The 18,079-nt window shown below is 40.2% G+C and overlaps 1 protein-coding gene across 1 annotated transcript; it reads right to left on the reverse strand.

Moving 5' to 3' along the window:
* Window positions 1–4,083: 4,083 nt before the first annotated feature.
* Window positions 4,084–18,079, reverse strand: arhgap31 (Rho GTPase activating protein 31). Its single transcript, XM_023421463.2, has 12 exons — window positions 17,414–18,079; window positions 14,363–14,465; window positions 13,664–13,808; window positions 12,064–12,146; window positions 11,837–11,944; window positions 11,468–11,610; window positions 11,112–11,319; window positions 10,827–10,948; window positions 10,147–10,203; window positions 9,326–9,970; window positions 9,066–9,214; window positions 4,084–8,561 (listed from the first exon to the last, which is right to left on the reverse strand). The coding sequence occupies exons 1-12, from the start codon at window positions 17,511–17,513 to the stop codon at window positions 6,492–6,494; spliced, it is 3,933 nt and encodes a 1,310-aa protein (XP_023277231.1). The 5' UTR covers window positions 17,514–18,079; the 3' UTR covers window positions 4,084–6,491.

An 18,079-nucleotide genomic window follows, 5' to 3' on the forward strand; every position in this document is an offset into this window, starting at 1 on the left:
GATAACTCAAACATCTCCAAAAATACCAAACCATGAATTTAGCATATAGTTCCACTTTTGTTCGCCTATTTTACGCACCGCTACAGCTGCTCTCTGACTGAAGCTTTGGCTCTCAAAATTATATTTATTATATTGAATAGGCTTTAAATGATATTTCCCCTCTTAGAAACGTATCTCTAGACTTTTTTAAAGGGAGTAAAAACTGTTCTTAAATTGCGTACAGCACATTATCTGCATCAGTGTGCCTTTTTTTTTTTTGGATGAGAAGTTTCACTTGTAAACTTTCATTTAATTGTTCACTTAACCATTTTAACAAAACTCTAATATTTGCATTTGTTAAGATATGGGATTAGACTATTTTGTTAATTGCACCATAGAGCCCCATTTTGCTCACAACGTCCTCTGCAAAGCGCCCTTTATCCATTCAATAGCCCGGGGGTATGCGCCCTGGGGGAGCTTATACGCTCGGTGCTCCAAATGCTCAATTTATTTATTCTTAATTTTGTGCCGATCAATTCATTGAAGCAAAAAGGACTACGGTGTCTTTTTAAAAAGAAGAAAAGGGAATTGTGGACGTAACCTTGACGGAGCTGAGGAGAGGGCTCCCCTGACGCTGGAGAGCCGCTTGAGTCAACAGGCGCCCATCTAGCAGACTCGCCCTTGTCTTTATTCTGGCTAATTTTTTATTTACGGCTTTTCTTTGACATGTCTCTTATCTATCAGATTAAAAGAACAGCTTGTAACAAATCAGTCTGCACGATTTACAACAGCATTAAAAGGGGACAAAGGGAGCAGGCAGTCAGTACCTGAGAGTCTGGTAGACGGCGCGGCGCTGCAGCTGATTCGATGGTTTGAAAATACGCACGAAACAAAATACTTGAATCCTGAAAAAGAGCCTTTGTACGTTTCTTTAGAAATCAAGCAATTCTGCATGACAAAGGACAATTAATAAGCCGTCTTTTCACGACCAGCAGCTGGTTTCCCCGTCAAGGAAAGTTGGAAAAAATTCAGACTGAATGCGCGCAAAAGCCCTTTGCGCGCAGACAGCAACCCAAGGTGACCCATTTGGCACAGTTAAAATAACCAAGCCGAGGTAAAAGCGAGGGAACTGTCAAAAACATTTAAGCTGAAATATCTTGAAATTGCAAATCCCTTTATGTGGAGGGACGCTGCCGATGTGGGTTAGTCTTACAAAGGAGGTGGTTAAGTTGGAGAGGCTTTGGAAACGGACACGTGGCTTCTCAATGAGAGCTCTTTTGGACCCGCGTGGCTTGCTGTGGCACTGCACATTCAACTACTTTAAACTTATCCCGCCTAATAAGTGCGTGTAGTAAACCTAAAATGTTAACCTACCAACTTTAACAAAGTAGTTTGTAAACTTTTACACACTTTAGCACGTTTATAACATGTTTGTTTTCGCGTTTTGAAAGGACAAGTGCCGGCTGCTCCAGGCTTCCAGCCTCGCCTGTACATGTAGAGTATGTGTTGTTGTTGGAAAAGGGCAAACTATTTTCACTTTTCAAGAGGATATTTTTAATAAGCATTTAATAGTTTATTGCACTTTTAACCTCGCATTTATGACTTTATGATGTGCGGTGGCTTTTTGCAGTTTTTTTTGCCATTAAACAGTTTGTTCGAAGGAAATAGTTTTTGGATGTAAATACAGAAATCTGATCATGTTTGTGCGATTTGAACATGGTAATGTTTTAATTTTGCATCAACACCGGGAAGGCAGCTTAATATTACATCTATAGTCTATATAAAAGGTATTTTCTTCTACATTCTTGTACATATTCATCCCAACAACTCGACCTGCATGAGAAACAGTTTCAGTTCATCTCTGTGGTTTTTGCGGGTTTTTTTTTTTTATGGCTGTGGTTAAAGTAGGAGAAAATGGAACAGCAACATGTCTCATTATGGAGCTGTTAGTGGTGACAAAGTGTGTTCAGCCTGCTCAAGTGGCGGGGAAGGAAACCACTCGTCATTGCCTTGAACTGCGACTGTTTACTGCTGCAACATTTGAACCCATTCAGCTGCATATAATCTGTTTAACAGCTAATCAGTAATGTAAGATGAAGGACTGGCACGCAGCTTCAGTTTTCCTCAGTTCCCCCCTCCTCTAATTGAATATTCAACGCGCGCACCGTGCTCTGCTTGCCTTTTTCAGTGTGCCGCTGAGAATACGCCTTTTTAATTCTCGGCCCATACACAAGCAGTGTCAAAGGTCGAGAAATAATGAACTGCGCAGACATGGAAGTAACCTCTGCAAGCGCCAAGGCTGGTCCAAAGTGAATGCTTCTGAATGGGAATTTGCTCAAAATTTTGCATGTGACATTTGGATAAAATTTGCCTACAGTGGGCTTTTCCTATACCATCCGTTGACTGCTGTCACCTGCAGCAGGTCCACACGTGAACAGGCCTCAGCTGTGACTTGAAACCCGGGAACAGGAGACCACTCTGGTTACTGAGATATGAGTTGGAAGCAACTAAGCAGGCGGTGATGTCTTATATTTTATCGTCCAGGTAAAAAAAAAACCCAAAAAACAAAATTTCATTTCATTTAAAAATAAAGATATGTAATAATAATTAAGTGAATATAGAGTTATCTCTTGCACCAAGTCTTCCACTCTGTCTTAGTGTTGACTTTTTAAAGCAAACACGTGTTGTACACCCTGACTTGTGATTCCTACTGTATGCAGCCTGATCAGTGTGCTGTGGTGCAGCCTCTCTGTATAGTAGGAAACAAGCTGCAGCAGAACTGCTCGGCCCTGTGCTGGTGAATGGACGCGATTGTGGTTTTACAATAAGAAAACATGCAGTTTAAAGTAAAAAGAGGCAAGTGCAAGTGTCTTCGGTGAAGGGAAGCTACACGCACGCATAGCGCGTGCACGACCCACGCGTACGCAAGCAAACACAGAGACGCAACACATAGGCCTCCCGCGGCATGGTGCACAGGGCGGTGGTGTTTTCGTCCACAGATAGAGACTGGTTAACCGTCACTTCTCGGCCACACTGTATGTAGAGGAGTTGGGAGTACTTCACGTACCTGAAGCACAGAGAGTCTTCAGTAAGTCTGTCTGTTTATTCTGCAGTTTAGTGGCTTGTTCAGATCCCGCAGTGTGGAGCAGGAGCGTCATCTGGTGGCAAAGACCAGAGGCAGTTGATCAACATGAACTGCACAGCCATGCTTTGTAGGACTTCCTGTTTTATTAAAGATTCAAATAATATTTCAATACTGTAGCCTATACCATGAGTTTTGTAAACATCGCAAACAAGAGCAAAAGCAGGCACGCTGCTATAGGTCCCACACGCAACACATGCAACCGGGTGCAGAATCACATCTGATCTGGAAAGGGCCCCATCCCTCTCGGGGGCCCCTTGAATGCTCCTCATTCACACAGCAGCACCACGGCCCCTTTTATCTTGCCCCTCTCACTGAGCTGCTTTCTGAAGGACTGTATGGAAGTTTTGAAATTCTGTGCACTCCGAGGAAAAATAGGCAACAAGTGCTTTCATCAAGTATCTTAAATGCCTCAGTTGTTACACAGTTACCAACAGTTGGACTAACCAACAGACAGTCGCGCATGCAGGCCATTGCTAAAATTAGACAGATATGGAGGAGAACATGCAAACTCCACACAGAGAGGCCACACCTCACCGTCTTGCTGTGCTGCCAAGCAACATCTTGTGTGACTATATGAGGAATATTAATAACCTGGGCTTCTTCTATTCTGTGGTATTATAAAGAGTGTTATTCAATATAACCAAAGGAGTGCTTCACTTGGGAAAAACACTGCAATCAATAAAGAAACTCATATTTGATTGGAACTATCTCAGTAGTCTTCTCATAACTCTAAGTACTATAATTTATAATTTTGACTAACTGGTTATTGTCATAAGTGTAATATTCTTTTGGGACAGCAAATTACACTGATGACGTTGCATGACCAATGACGCCTGGTCCTTATGTTGGTCATGTTTAAACCCAGGGTAATAAATACACAGTTGCATTTTACCATTTAGTGAGAATATCACTGCTTGGCATTGTAAGTTTTCATGAAAGTGATTCGTTTACAGAGCAAATGACTTTCATAACTTTTTTATTCTCATAACTTTTTGATGTAACAAAACTCAAGTGTCTTATGTACATTACTTCAGACAAACTTCCATCATCTGACAATTAAGGCAAAACTCTCGTCTCAAAATTCTCATTTCATGTGTTTTTCCAACGAATGCAAACTGTTCAATCATTTGCACTATCAACAAGTATACAAAAGTTACAAAACAAATAAAAAACACTGAAATCTCCATTAACATCTAAACATTACCTGATTAACAGTGTAATCATTCATCCAATCCACCCAGACTACAGTATAAAACACACTGCAACTTCAACCACATCCAAATCATCTTTAAAAAATACTGTTACCTCCTTTAACAGCCCAGCTATGTTACATGGGTGCTCACCCAAAAATAGCACAAAAGGTAATTATATCAGATGCGAAGAAAAGACACAAAACCTGGAGATACCATCCATCATCTGACTTTGACTCAAAGCACCATCAAGGTCCAAGCTCACTGAATACAGTCAGTGTGCACAAAGTCTGCCTCCAGTTTATTGTCAGACGAGCAGCTCCAGGATTTTACCTTTGACAACATCATTCCTCATTTCTACAATGCTGGTTCATCATTATTGTCAAAAAAACCCAAAACAAAATAACAAATAAAAAACTGCCATAAAATACAAAGTAATTACAGAAAATAAAGAGACACATTAAAGTCCTTCTGTGGGTAAATACTATTAATTACGATTCTGATATATTTAAATCAGAAAGAGGAATTTCTTTTTAAATATTAGTTTAAAAAAATACATTGACATCAGCTTATCACAGAGCCAATAGCTACATACAGTATAATGCGTCATAGGTATCAAGTTTACTTTAGTAATTGAGATAAATAAACACATCCTCATCTACATGATCAAATGCAGGGCTGTTAAACTGTTAACAGTGTCATTGTCAGTTCTTCAGTTCACCATTTTATGTCTTGCTAACTTTTACTGTACACTTCCTGTATCAAGAGCTCTTAATGTTCAGGGATAGATTCACTTCAGACATGAATATTTACGTGAAGAGGTTGTAATCAAATTCAGCATGAACTTGGCTGTTGATATGTTTAAAAACAATCTTCATGAATTGATCAAAAACTTAGGTTTAGTTTAAAAGCCTAAACTTAAGATTTTACTCTTACATTTTTAGCTTTTTCTGGAGATTTCAGCTGTATCTCACGGTCTTCCTCGGTGATTGGAAATTGCTCAATGGTACGTCACCATGACAACCAAATAACCTTCATTCACAGAGAGCAAATGTGAGATATGGTTGAAACCAGTGATGGAAAGTAACTAAGTAGATGTACTCAAGAACTGTACCACAGATTTGTCCTGTGAGCCTTTGCAGGGTCCTGATGCTTTTATTGGAAACCACTGCGCTAAATTATTGTATGTTAAGGAGTTAAAACTCGCTCCTCCTCTATCAGCAACATTATTAAAATGCTGTTTACGCTTTGCTGCATCATTATTAACGGCCAGTAATTTATCAGTCACAGGGGACATTTTACTACATGGTGCGGATAATATTGCTGCACTTTTACTTGCGATGGAGTATTTTTAAATTAGCACAGTTACTTTTACTTAAGTATGTGAATACTTCTTCCACCACTGATTAAAACCTCTGGAATAACCCAGTAAAGTGTTGAGTTATTGTTACTTTCTTTTTTTTTTTTTCTTTTTCTTTGTCAAGGTTTCACACTCCATCTTCCTGAATATGTCCTATATAAAGTCTGGCAGTGTTTCTTTTTGTGCCAAATGGCAGCAGCTAATTTATTAGTTAAATATCTAAATCTTCTGAGAAGATCCGGCAGTGATGTACTATGACTGTGTAGTACCACATACTGTGGATGACAGGGAAGACTTTTATTTCCATATCTCAGATATAAGTTAAATCTAACACAATTTTTGTGCAAAAGTGTGATTGTCACTGGTTCCAACTTCTCTCATGTGAATATCAGCTGTTTTTACATCTTCTATGATAATAAACTGAATGTTTGGGTTTTGGACCACTTTTTTGCCAAAACCAACCATTTGAAGACGTTAGCTTGGGCTCTGTAAAATTGTGACGAGAACTTTTAAATTTTCTATTCCCTGATATTTTATAGACCAAACAATTCATCTACAAATCAAGAAAACAATCAGCAGATTAATTGATAAGGGCAAATATTTTGAAAAAAATTATTGCTTAATTGGCTGTTGTATACACCATGGCTTCACCAAATCTTTCTCAAATGCTTCATGACTTTTGCGAAAGGAATCAGTATTTCAACTATAACTTTGTCCCTCAAGAAACGAATTTAATCATAGCAAACAAAACCCTGTGATTAACAACGGGTTTCCTAATATACTGTTTCAGTCTCATAATCACTGACTGCACCTCCAGTCACTCAATCTGCCTGTGGCTCCTGCTGTCAAATATCATCGACCTCCTCTGCGGCTGGTAGAAGCAGCTGGTCGATGTTTCCAGTCTCTGTCCGCTTTTTGGAATAGTCATTTTGTTTTGAAGAGTGATCCCTTCCGCCGTCCTGAAGTTCTCCGCCATCTCTTTGGAAAAGACATTGCCCGCTGAGGCGTCATTCAGGCCCTTGATGGACGACAGGAGCTTGCCATCGTCCCCTGACGGTGGGTAGTCCATGATGGGAAAAGGCGGGCTGAGCAGGATGAGACTTTGAGGCCTCTGCCTGTTCCTAAAGGACGGTCTTTGTAGAAGGTTCCCTCTGTTAGGTCTGGGACAATCTACAAACACATCCAGACTGGGAGCGTGTCTCCTCGTTATGACTGGCAGTTCTGGAGTAGATGTGGTCTTCACAGACTCAGCAGATTTCTCCACACTTGGGTGTTTTTGGTGTTTGGGGGCCGGCTCTTTATTCTCCAGCTCCTCCTTTAGATCTGACATCATCTGAGGAGGTGCAGCGTTGCTTTTCTCTGCGCTCATTTTAGGACATTCCTTTTCTTGTTCCTTCAATGCATCAAAATCCTTCTCGTGTCTGGAGTGAGGTATCTGACTGTACTGCACCTTTGGAGGGATGACAGGCACAGCTTTGGCCTGGCATGTTTTTATCATGAAGGCTGTTCGCACTGATGACACACTGACCGGGGCTGAATTTCGGCGTAGAGGCGCCTGCCGATCATTCAGAAACAACTCCAACTCAGAAGGCAGCCCGTTGTTTACATTCCCAGACGAGGTTAGTAATCCTCTCGGACAAGATGAAAACTCTGAGGAATTACAGTTTTGCTGATTAGAAATGTCTCTGATACATCTATACCCCAGGTCTAAATTAAGAGAATATGGCCTGTGCTTGTAAAAGCAGTTCTCCTCTCTTTTCTCTGGAGCAGCTGCCTCGTAAGACATCTGTCTGTAAAACCTATGAGATGACACTGTATTCTTCTGTTTTGTTGAACTGCACTTTCCTGTGTGAGGTTGTGTTGCGTTATTGCTGCTCACGCCGACCCGTGTAGGTACAGACGGCAAATACATCCATTTAGTTTCAGGTTTGCAACTGGACATTTGAGGAATGCTTCCCGAGAAGCGCTCGGTGCTCTTCATGGGAGATTGTTTGTTATTATCAACTGAAGGAGATGAAATCTTTCCCTCCTCTGGGCTCAGAGTTTCCCCACGAGAGCTGAAGGGTGACAGCTGGTTAAACAACTCCTCTATGTCAGGTGAGTGGAGGGGGCTGGTTACCCACTGCTTGGTGGAGCTAAGATCCTCCCAGGGCTCCACCAAGTCCAGGTCCTCCGAGTTCCCTGCACATCCCTCCTCATCGTCAAGGTTTGGCAGCTCCACGTTACGTCTCTCCTCCAGACACACGGAAAGCCTCTGAATAACCTCCAACTCAGGAATCACACTCTTCTTTGCTCCATCACAGGAGACTTTTTTGTCGCCTTGAGGAATTTCATGTTTCTGTGATTTGTCTGAATGATCTGATCCTGAGAAGCCTCCGATTGTTGAGGAATCCTCTGCTGTCAAAGGATTTGTAACTTTATCTAAACATGATTGCTTTAAAGCAAGTTGGAACCGCTTGGTATAAGTCGGTTCATCTTTGCTTATGGGTTTTAATTTTAGATGCAGTTTTTTCTGTTTCTCATCCACCATTCCAGCAGGGCAGGCATTTTCTCTGCTTCTATCATCGATTGCATCAATGTTTTTGTGAAGAGAAAATAAGATATCTGACTCAGAGGGTTGTTTCTTTGCCGAGCCTGATCCAGTGGCGATTGCGTGATCACTCAGAGAGGTATTTGAAGACTGCTCCCTACATAACAAAGAAAGGGACGGAGAGCTGCGGCTTCGCTTTGACTTAACATCCATCGTTAACTTTGCGCCCTCAGAAATGCTCCTGGAGCTGAAAACTGGTTTAAAAGTCTCGTCCAGCAGGTCAATCTCAGGTTCAGTTATCTTCAGTTCTTGGTGGAAGTCAGACCACAGCTCTTTCCCAGTGGGACATTCCTTGCGCTGAGAAGAAATAAATGATAAACAAAAACAAAACGGATGGGATTAAATATAAACAAAATGATTCCACTGTCATTTCTAGAACAAACAGCCATAGTCATCCCTATGTGCTGGTCTGAGCCATAGATATGTGGCCAAAATATATTCATCCTCACATTAGCTCTGTAGAAATGTAAATAATAAGGGTGCTGGGAAATTTGGGAATTACAATTCAACATTCAAACAAATGTCTCTCCTCCTAAAGCAGGAAAATTGGGATTCAGAGGGCAATCTTGATTTGACTTTCTGAGAATTGGATGGACCAGTGTTAAATCTGAAGGCACTAACCAAACTAACCAAATACTGATGTGGACTTTTATTTGCTGAGTTTTGCTTTTTAACTTTTACTATTTGACTTTTACTTTTTAACTTACTTTTGGTATTTTAAGCTCTTTATCTTAAAAAAAAAAACGTAATTCTGCTCGAGTGGCTGCACTACTAACTACACTTTAACAGCAAATGATTTACCAGTTGTATAGCTATGGGCTGCTTGTGCATTTCTTTCCCAGGAGGTGGCACTGCATCTTCGCCTTCTCTTGCAGTTGCAAGGGACGGCTGTTCCAGTTCAGAAGTATTCATCCCTCCTTGACCTTCTGGCACAGCTTCTTTGCTTGTATCTGAGGAAATAGCATGTTTTGAAATAGTTTTCATTACATAAATCAGGTTACATAAATCAGGTCTGACCTGAACAAGCCATTTTAAAATATGATAAAGGGAGATGTAGTCACCCTCTGGCGGTGCTCTAGAGGTCAGCTCCTCTGTATTTTTCTTCTCCGTTCCTTCCTGCTTCTTTGGTTGCAGTTGGGGGAAAGTGTTGCTCTTTCCACTGTTGCTGCTCTGCTCTGAGGTCTCTCTGCAGGGTTTCAGACTAGCTGCTTTGTCCTTGACGGGCCCTCTGCACGGCGTGCTGTTAGAGCTGATAACGGCTGACACACGCAGGGGTACAGACACAGCAAAAGGCTCAGATATGTTGACGGCTCGCCGCTGATGCCTTGGCGAGGACTCAAGCGGGAAGAAGCTTCCTGGGAAGGAGGGCCGAGACGAGCTGTTGTGGGAGGAGCCCGAGTACAACATCCTCCTGTTTTTTGGAGACGTAGGCTTGTAGCCGCTGAGGTCATCACCTTTGAACACCTTCAGTTGCTCTGGCAGTGTTTTATGAGGGGGTGCAGAAGCACCTGGTGACTCCTTTTGGTTCATGCTAGAGCTCCAGCCACCTGCTGCCCCGCCATCTTTCTTCCCTTTAAACTCCCAGTTTTGGTCATGTTCGCTCAGGTCATAGAGCGAGTCAGATCCCAGTGTTCTGGATTTTACATCTGGAGCAAAAATGCTGCCAGGTCCACCAGCTGGACTGTTGTTTCCTGTTCTGTCATCATCTGTGCAATAAAAATAACATGATGAACAAAACGTGTAAAATCAGCTCACGGTTGTAGATGCAACAACTAATTTATAATGAGGGAATAGACAACACTTAAAGTTTGTAAAATTACACTTTTCATGCTAATGAAATTTTCATGCAAGTAAATACTGTATATCTAGGTTTTAGCCCCACCTGTTGGTAAGGAGCATAAAGACTCCATACTTCTGGATGGACGCAGAGCTGCCTTTTCTGTGAAAAAAAGTTCCCTTGATATTATTACACTTTCATAGAACATGGACAGCAAATCACTTTTACGGAAGTATTAAAATTAAATTTGAAATGTATTATGAAACAAATTTCCACACATTCTTCAATATATGGAAATGGGCTTGAGCAGAGATCAATGAAAATGTGATTTTTCCTTCGCAAATTGTTTCATATGAATAATCTGACAGGCCCGAGGAGGTGGCGTGTATAATAACATGTATGATCGATAACCCTTAAAAAGGAACTGATTTTTGTGAGGAGGAACTTAGTTTTCTCTCATTTCCTAGCCGAGGAATTACCCCTTAATCCCTTAGATTCATCGTGCATCACCTTGGGTGGTGAACTGATCTAAAATAATCCAATCAGGTGCCTGACATTAAAACATGCAGCCCCTTCTGTATGTGCAGGAGATTAGATCTTAGACACTCTTCAAGTTACCATTCCTAGTTGTGCTTTAATGATGATCTCTAGCTTTCTACATCATGGTGTTATAAGTCTGTCTCTCTGTTGTCTGGCTTGGGAACTCTTCATGTTCACATTGGACTTTCTTAAACTCCAGGAACAACAAATACACTTAGCGACCTCTTCCCTGTTTGACACTTTACCTGTCATCCCCTGTGCTCTTATGAACACACTACCGTTCCGGCTCAGTTTTCCCTTTGAGTCCACAGACCTTCCCAGGTTGAAGATGGACTTCCACTTCTTTGATTTTCCAGAAAACTTTCTCCTAAAAGACAAACAAAGATAGTTAAGTCCGGTGCCATCCCACAGCTTGCCCTGACAGTAATAAATACAGTCATCATACGTGCATCAAACACTCAAGCATCAAGCATATTGTTTGTAAATTATACTCATAGCGACTCAATAGACTGAATTCAAATCTGTCGTACTTGCTGTCTGATATGTCTATGACGGTGTGGTAGAGCGTGGCAGTGCTGGTATCAGGGAGACTGTTCTCTCGCTGACGTTCTTTATGTACAGGATGGTTCGGACTTAAGGAGCGGGCCTGAGCTTCTTCCAGGCTCATCAGTTTCATCGGCCCACACTGGCCACTGATCGGCAGCGTGGCGTACTTCTCCCCACACATCAAACTCGGTCCTGGAGAAGTAGAATAAGTCCGTTTTTGAAACATGTAGTTTTAATAATAATAATAATAATAATAATAATAATAATAATCCAATGGTGAGTTAGCAAATCTCTCAGGCCTACAAAACTCCATTATTAAACTTATGTTTAAATGTCATACCTTCTTTGGGTTTGATTTGCACTGAACCACTGCTGAAGATCTGATCTGTGTGGTTTAAAATAAACTCAACCACTGACTGTTGTATCCGCACCTCCTGGAAAGCCATGTCTCCGTTACCAGATGAAGCTTCAATGTTTTTAGATCTAAGACAATAAGAGATGAAGATAAGAAAGGTTGAAATCCTATTTTTGCACATTTTCCCAAAACAGCCAGTGAAATTCATTCAAGCTTTAAGTAAGAACACTTTCCTAATCCCATTTTTGTGCTTGTAAAGCATCTCTGCATTTTGTTCTGCATCAACTGAAAAAGAAAAGGATTATTTTTATATGAACGGAAATATTTCAAGCAAATCCATGAAACAAAACTCACCTTAACAGATTTGGAGCCCACACCAGGGCCAGGTTACGTGTATGCATGTTTGTCTGGGTGCTTAAGGTGGCGAGGTGGGCCAAGTGCTTCGTGAGGTACTCCAGAGTCCTGGAGACAGTTGATAAACACTTCTTGTCACATTTATTACAACATTATTAGTGAGTATGAGCAAACAGGACCATCAGTTGGACAATAGCTGAGAATAGGGCTTAAGTAAAAAAGTTCACCTGAAGTGAGGGGTCGGCAGTTCTTTGATAACCTTCTGAATGTATAGAAGTCTCTCATGATCACCCTGGATTGAGACAACTCCCTGCATGTAAAACAGACAGATGTCCATATCAAAAGAATTTGCTAGGCAGAAATAATAAACAGATTTGGATGATTGATCCCCGTGCCTGGCCAGCACTGCGTTAATTATTTCATTCCGGTTCATGATTATGGTTGAGGAAAGTTTCCCCAAGATTACCAGTTCACAATCAATGTATTGATGAACTTCAGCGTAAAGCTATGGTTGCTCTCCATAGTCCTGCAGGCTTCCACCAGCTCTCCCCGCTGAACAAATGTAGACAAACATGCTGGAGAGCGTGCAGTCAAACTAATGCGATTGAGGCCCGAAACAGCTGTTGCATTTGTTAGTAATGTGTGAGGTCGTCCAAATGTGCTCGTGTGCGGTCTTGTGCTATTATCCAAAAAGGCTACAATCAACAGCAAAGTGTCTAATGGATGTGGGAATGGAAACATGAGGGGGTCATTCAGTGTGCAACCCATCTAAAAACTTAAGAATGAGTTCATTCACTCCAAGACAACAAGAGAGTTCTACAATAGGGTAATGGTATGGTGTTGTTTTTTATATTACGACACGTGAGGAACTGATTTTTCGTAAAACTCTGGACTACTGGAGTTTTCAGGCATGAGCTGCAAGAGAAGTATGAATGCCAAGGTATGCAAATGGCCCGTCAAGGTACACAGAAAGCTACACAGAGATCATGAACCAGGTCTTACAGTTTGGTATTCCTGTTTCCTTCTCCCCTGCTCCTGTCTAAAGTGTCTTTCACATCTGCAGTTCACCCAGAAAATGTGGCCATACAGTTTCTCCCTGGTATTAAATGTAGGTTTTGTGTCACCCCAATTTTGGCCGCACAGGATGTTGTGTTGTATATGTTGTCATTATACTTTTAATATTTTTGCTTTTGCTTTGCTGCATACTTTAAACCTCCCTGTGATCCAGAAGGGCCGGAAACAAACTGTTTCATCCTTAAATCAAGCTCCTCGGATAAACAGCGCAACAGAACAAAACTGTTATTTGTCAGGACGGCCTAGCAACAGGCTAGCCCACATAAAACACAAACATACCACACATGAAAGCTAAAACACATCATAAACACTTCTCTCAGTCTCATAAATCATCCTTTTATGATTATAAGGCAACAAAACTACCACTTTTAATAGAGGATGATAATGATGATAAATCAAAGTGTGGTAGACGGAATGCTTTTTTGTATTTTTCTAATATGTAATGTTCTTTGCCTACAGTTCAATTGACATCTGCTAATTGTACTGTAGTCTCTAGGGAAGAGATGAAAACAGCAGATCAATAGTGAGCCAGAGAGATGAGGTCACACTCATGAGGTCTGTATAGTGCTGACACAAATATACCGAAGTGTCATGTGGAACAAATACTGCTTGCTGACTTCTAGTGCTGGGGTTGCCATTCTCTCTGTAACTTATTACTGTTGGTAAAGCATGAATTTAGAATAAATCTGATGTAAAACCATTGGATGTTTCACCCTTTTATCGAAACTGCAAGTGTGATTTGAATGTACTCACGGTGAATTTGCTGTATAGCTCGTATGTGAGCAGAGGATTGGGTAGCTCCCTGAAGTACAGCTTACATAAGGAACCCACACAGTGGATGTCCTGGAGGTACACTTCCTTTGTAAGGTCAGGGCACGCCTCAGAGCAGAATTCCTGCCTGCGCACACAACACATACACACACACACACACAGCTGAATGCTTTGATTGTTTAACACCCCTGCTACCTACTGTTGCTGTATTGAAAGCTATCTGGATGACTGACATTGTTATGAAAAAATAAACAGCAATAAAGATGCTAAACAGGCTCAATCCTAGTCTGAGAAAACAATATTATGTAAATTAAATAAACCATGACATTTTATTTAGTCTGCATGGATAAAATAATTAGATGGAACTAATTTTATGGGCATGATTTGAGATAATAGCATTTGATTTAGCGTAGCATCAATTTTTACTGAATAACTGGAGCGGCTCCAAACAGGATATTTACATGTAATTATAGATAAATGTGTACAGAGGTGATACATACAGTACATGCACTGTTGTCCAGGATTTTAAACGCTCATGTTCTGCTACCAAAATCATTCTTTTTAATTACATCGTCTGATGTCTATAATATTTTCAATGACTTGGCGTTCTCGATGCCTCACGCAGCTTTTGTTTTTGCTATTGCGACACCATTATTGTGAACAAACATGTTGCATGAATACCTGAGACGCTGGATATTTGAGGTGACCCCTGACAGTCTGTAGATCCCGTCCACAATCCCATGCTTCTCAATAAACTCTGCACATTTCATCAGAACCTGAGGAACTGGAGTTAATAAAGTGTGTTAGTCATTATTTTCTTGAGAAACATGTCAGAGAATCTTAAAAACATTTATTTTCTCCTGTTTCAGCTCTTTTGATAAATCTTAAATCTTAAAAGCAGAAGAAGGAAACACTTTTAAATGTAACGTTCCAGTGGTAACAATGCACATAAGGTTAACTTCATGGTATGGGTTTGCTCCACCATGGCTCTTTTCTATCCCTTAGGGCCGCTGATTGTAGGTGGACTTTGACAGGAAGTTAAAAACGGTTTGTTTGTTTCAAAGGAAGGTTGACACACCCAGTCCTTGTAGCTGGTATTACTTACGACATTTCCTCTAATAGAAAACGGCTTTTGAAATGTTACCACTGACCTACACAGCTTTCTCAGCTACAGTACATCACCTTCTGTATACAACTGCCTTTGGCCGCACTTTTTAAAATACATCTCAACAGATTTAACTGTGGCTCAGCAGTGTCTCTTAACTCACATGCTCTGATTCAGTCAGACTACAACTTCCCTTTAGCTAATATTGAAAACAACAATTGGTTGCAAATTGGTCTACTTGGAAAAAGCTGATCCATGTGAATCATGTTCTGCAGGTTTCGATGCACACATGCTTGGATACACTGGCCATTATAAAAAAAAAAATGTAGAGCTAATGGAGAAGCTGATGTTGTTTTGTGACTTTCTTTTTTTTTTCAAAATCATGAGATCAGAAGCCTTTTAACTGCAGACTCGTGTAGGTGAGCGGATATAAAATGTTGAGTTATCTTGGCTTGATACTAATCTCTATCAAGTGTGGTTGACTTCAGATATAAAGAACAAAATGAAATTGCATAGACCAATAAATTGACCTTTAACCTCTAACAGGTCATAATATAAAGTATTAATCAGTAATTAATTGTGTATCAGTGCAGGTTTAAAGACATTTACTTGGTATTCACATGTGCAAATCAATAGTGAATATGACATAACTGTCTTTCACAGATAAAAACAATCAAAAACATAGTTTCTTTAACATCTTTTGAGTGTTTCAGTTCCACATGCTAACTTACATTTATAGAAATTACTTGCTGAAAATACATTATTTTATTTCAAGATGTACCAATAATGGATTATTCTATTGGTAGTTACATTGTTCTGTCTGTCTGTCTCTAGACGTCTTTTATTCCTAAGTAAAAAAAATGATCATCCTTCCCAAAAAAGTAAAATCGATCCTCCACAAAATGAAGTGAATTTTTTTGTCAGTGATCAGTTTCTCAGTAATCACTGCAGACCAAGAATCTTCCATTTACACACTGACCTATTTGACTTAATTGGACTTTCAGTGACATGCCTGTGGTCAGATGCTGGATGATGGACAACTCTGCAGCCTTCATTTAGTGTCTGTCAGTGTCTGCACTGAGGGAAGATTTCTGCTTCTCGTAGAGGCTCCAAAATATAGTTTGCGAAGATCATTTCAAGTTAAAATATGACTCAGACTCAGTAGATCCAAGTTATTTGGTGATTTGTTTCTGCTGTAATGTTTAATATTCCATTAAATGCTGGAACTGCAGCTGCTGCTCAGTGGGTGGCTTTACAAAAACCTTTAACAGCCCTGCATTCTTTCTCCTTTTTGTCAGGTTTTATAAACATATTTTATAGTAACATTATTGTATGTTGACCTAATCACCTTTAAACTATTCTCAAGGCACTTTAAACTCATGGTCACTTTTGTCTGTGTGAGACAAGAAGTCTGAGTTTCATACGTTTTTCAGGTCCATCACAGATTTTTAATTCATCACTCTCAACAACCAATTATTATTTGAGATATTTCACTATAATTTTACGAACCTGAAAGTAAACAAACATTATCAGAACATAACATTGTGTTAGATTTTCAGTAGGGTTGTGATGCTAAAACGGGATCTATCCCTACTCTAACTGTAAACACACCAAAGTAGAGCTGTGTAGAGAACACCATGGAATCAGTTACACTTTAATACTCTGCTAAAAGATATATTTCAAAATAAAATGTTTTTTTTCCATATCTAAGCTTAACATCTATATTGTGTCTCTGTTAGTTTGTTCCAGTGGTACTGATTTGCTCTTTAAAAGGCAGTCCACAATATGTCTGCTGGACATCCATAACGAAGGGGTACGACTCATACCTCCTCCCTCACTTCCTGCACTGAATGCCCCTCCTTAGTGTGTGTCCACTCAAACAGGTCATCCTTAAAGTTATCCTCAACGCAGCTATTCATATTCCTCTGCACGTGGGAGACTTGTGTTCACTTTTTTTTTTCTCATTTTACAAATTATGGTGCTTCCAACAACAAAATAAATCACAGATGATGGTTGTAAGAAAAGATCAAGGCAGATGATCAGAAGAAGGAAAAGGGATTATTAAACAAAAGAATAGAGAGCTCTCAAACAAACCTGCCCATATATTTGGATATTTTATGTGTTTTGTTTGTTTTTTCTTTTTTCTCTTGTCTCATTATTTCTCTCTCATCCTTAACCAGCAGCACCGCCCAGTCTTTTGTTAGACACAGAAATAGTCATAGGAACTATAGTCACTGTAGGAAATTAACACAAAAAAATGCAAGAGCCACACCCAAAGTCACAAATGACCATTTAATACAGCCAATGGGTGAATGAATGGCCTTCCTAAATGTAAAACATATGTACACCTACAACCTCATATATGTAACTGGTGAACAAAGCCTGTATTGGTTACATAAAGGCTCTTTTTGTCTTTTTTGTCTTAATTTCACCACATAATGTGCATGTAAAGGGTTATAATAACCATGATAATCTAGGAAATGACCAGTAAAGCTCAATTTTCATATAAATGTTGTTCTACATGAGTATGGGTCCCATAACTGATGAAACAAATCACGTGTAGTTTGATGATAGCTGCTTGTAAAAGAGTGTTGGATTTCAAAGAAAGCAAAATAAAAAAAGTTTACCATCTTGTCCTGAATTCTGGAGATGTTCTGTCAGGTCACAGCCGAACGCATTTTCACTTCCTTTCTTTTTGGACTTCTGCTTAGTCCCTTTATTCTTCATGTGGTTCCAGTTAGTCGTCCAGATGATTAAAACAAAACGATCCTTGAAAACACAGCGATTGATCCATATGACCCAGAGGAAAAGGTTGAGTTTGTAGGTCAAAAAGCAGCCACATAGAAATCCCAGCAATCAGCTCCCAAAACTCTGCATCCGCTCACATTCTGACTAACCACACGGTTGGAGGCTGAGAGCAGAAGTGACGTCACGTTTTAAACTTTAAGTCCTTTAGATTGTCATTATTTCCAGTGATGACCAGAGAAAAGACCCGGTGTGACTGCTGCTTGGCTGGGACGTGGCAGTCCGCTGTTTTATCTCTGAAAGATTTGCAGAAACAGCATTAGAATCGGTTGGTTTCCTGTTGTTTTTTTACCCCCAGCCAGTCTCTCTCTGCTCCTTTTTTTATCTCCTCCTCTTTTCCTTCATTCCACACAGTCTCCCCTTTTCACTGGTTTCTCTGTGGCTGAGGAGGCATACATGTATCAAGAGAGGCAAATCCCCTCAGGGACATTAGTTGTTGGTTTTATTCTGATTTCCCTTTAAGATTTTTCAAATATTCTGCATTTAGA

Source organism: Seriola lalandi, unplaced genomic scaffold (genome assembly GCF_002814215.2).
Source record: "Seriola lalandi dorsalis isolate HSWRI2012SDOR001 ecotype SW California unplaced genomic scaffold, Sedor1 jcf7180002054672, whole genome shotgun sequence".
Taxonomy (NCBI): Eukaryota; Metazoa; Chordata; class Actinopteri; order Carangiformes; family Carangidae; genus Seriola; species Seriola lalandi.

What these genes read in the sequence shown, in the direction of transcription:
- arhgap31 (XM_023421463.2), bottom strand. Translation starts at nt 17,513, where the DNA reads ATGAAGAATAAAGGGACTAAGCAGAAGTCCAAAAAGAAAGGAAGTGAA. An exon ending in ATAGACATATCAGACAGCAA is followed by an intron (nt 10,949 to 11,111) that starts GTACGACAGATT and finishes TTTGTCTTTTAG; the next exon opens with GAGAAAGTTTTCTGGAAAAT. An exon ending in TTTATGCTCCTTACCAACAG is followed by an intron (nt 9,971 to 10,146) that starts GTGGGGCTAAAA and finishes TTTATTGCACAG; the next exon opens with ATGATGACAGAACAGGAAAC.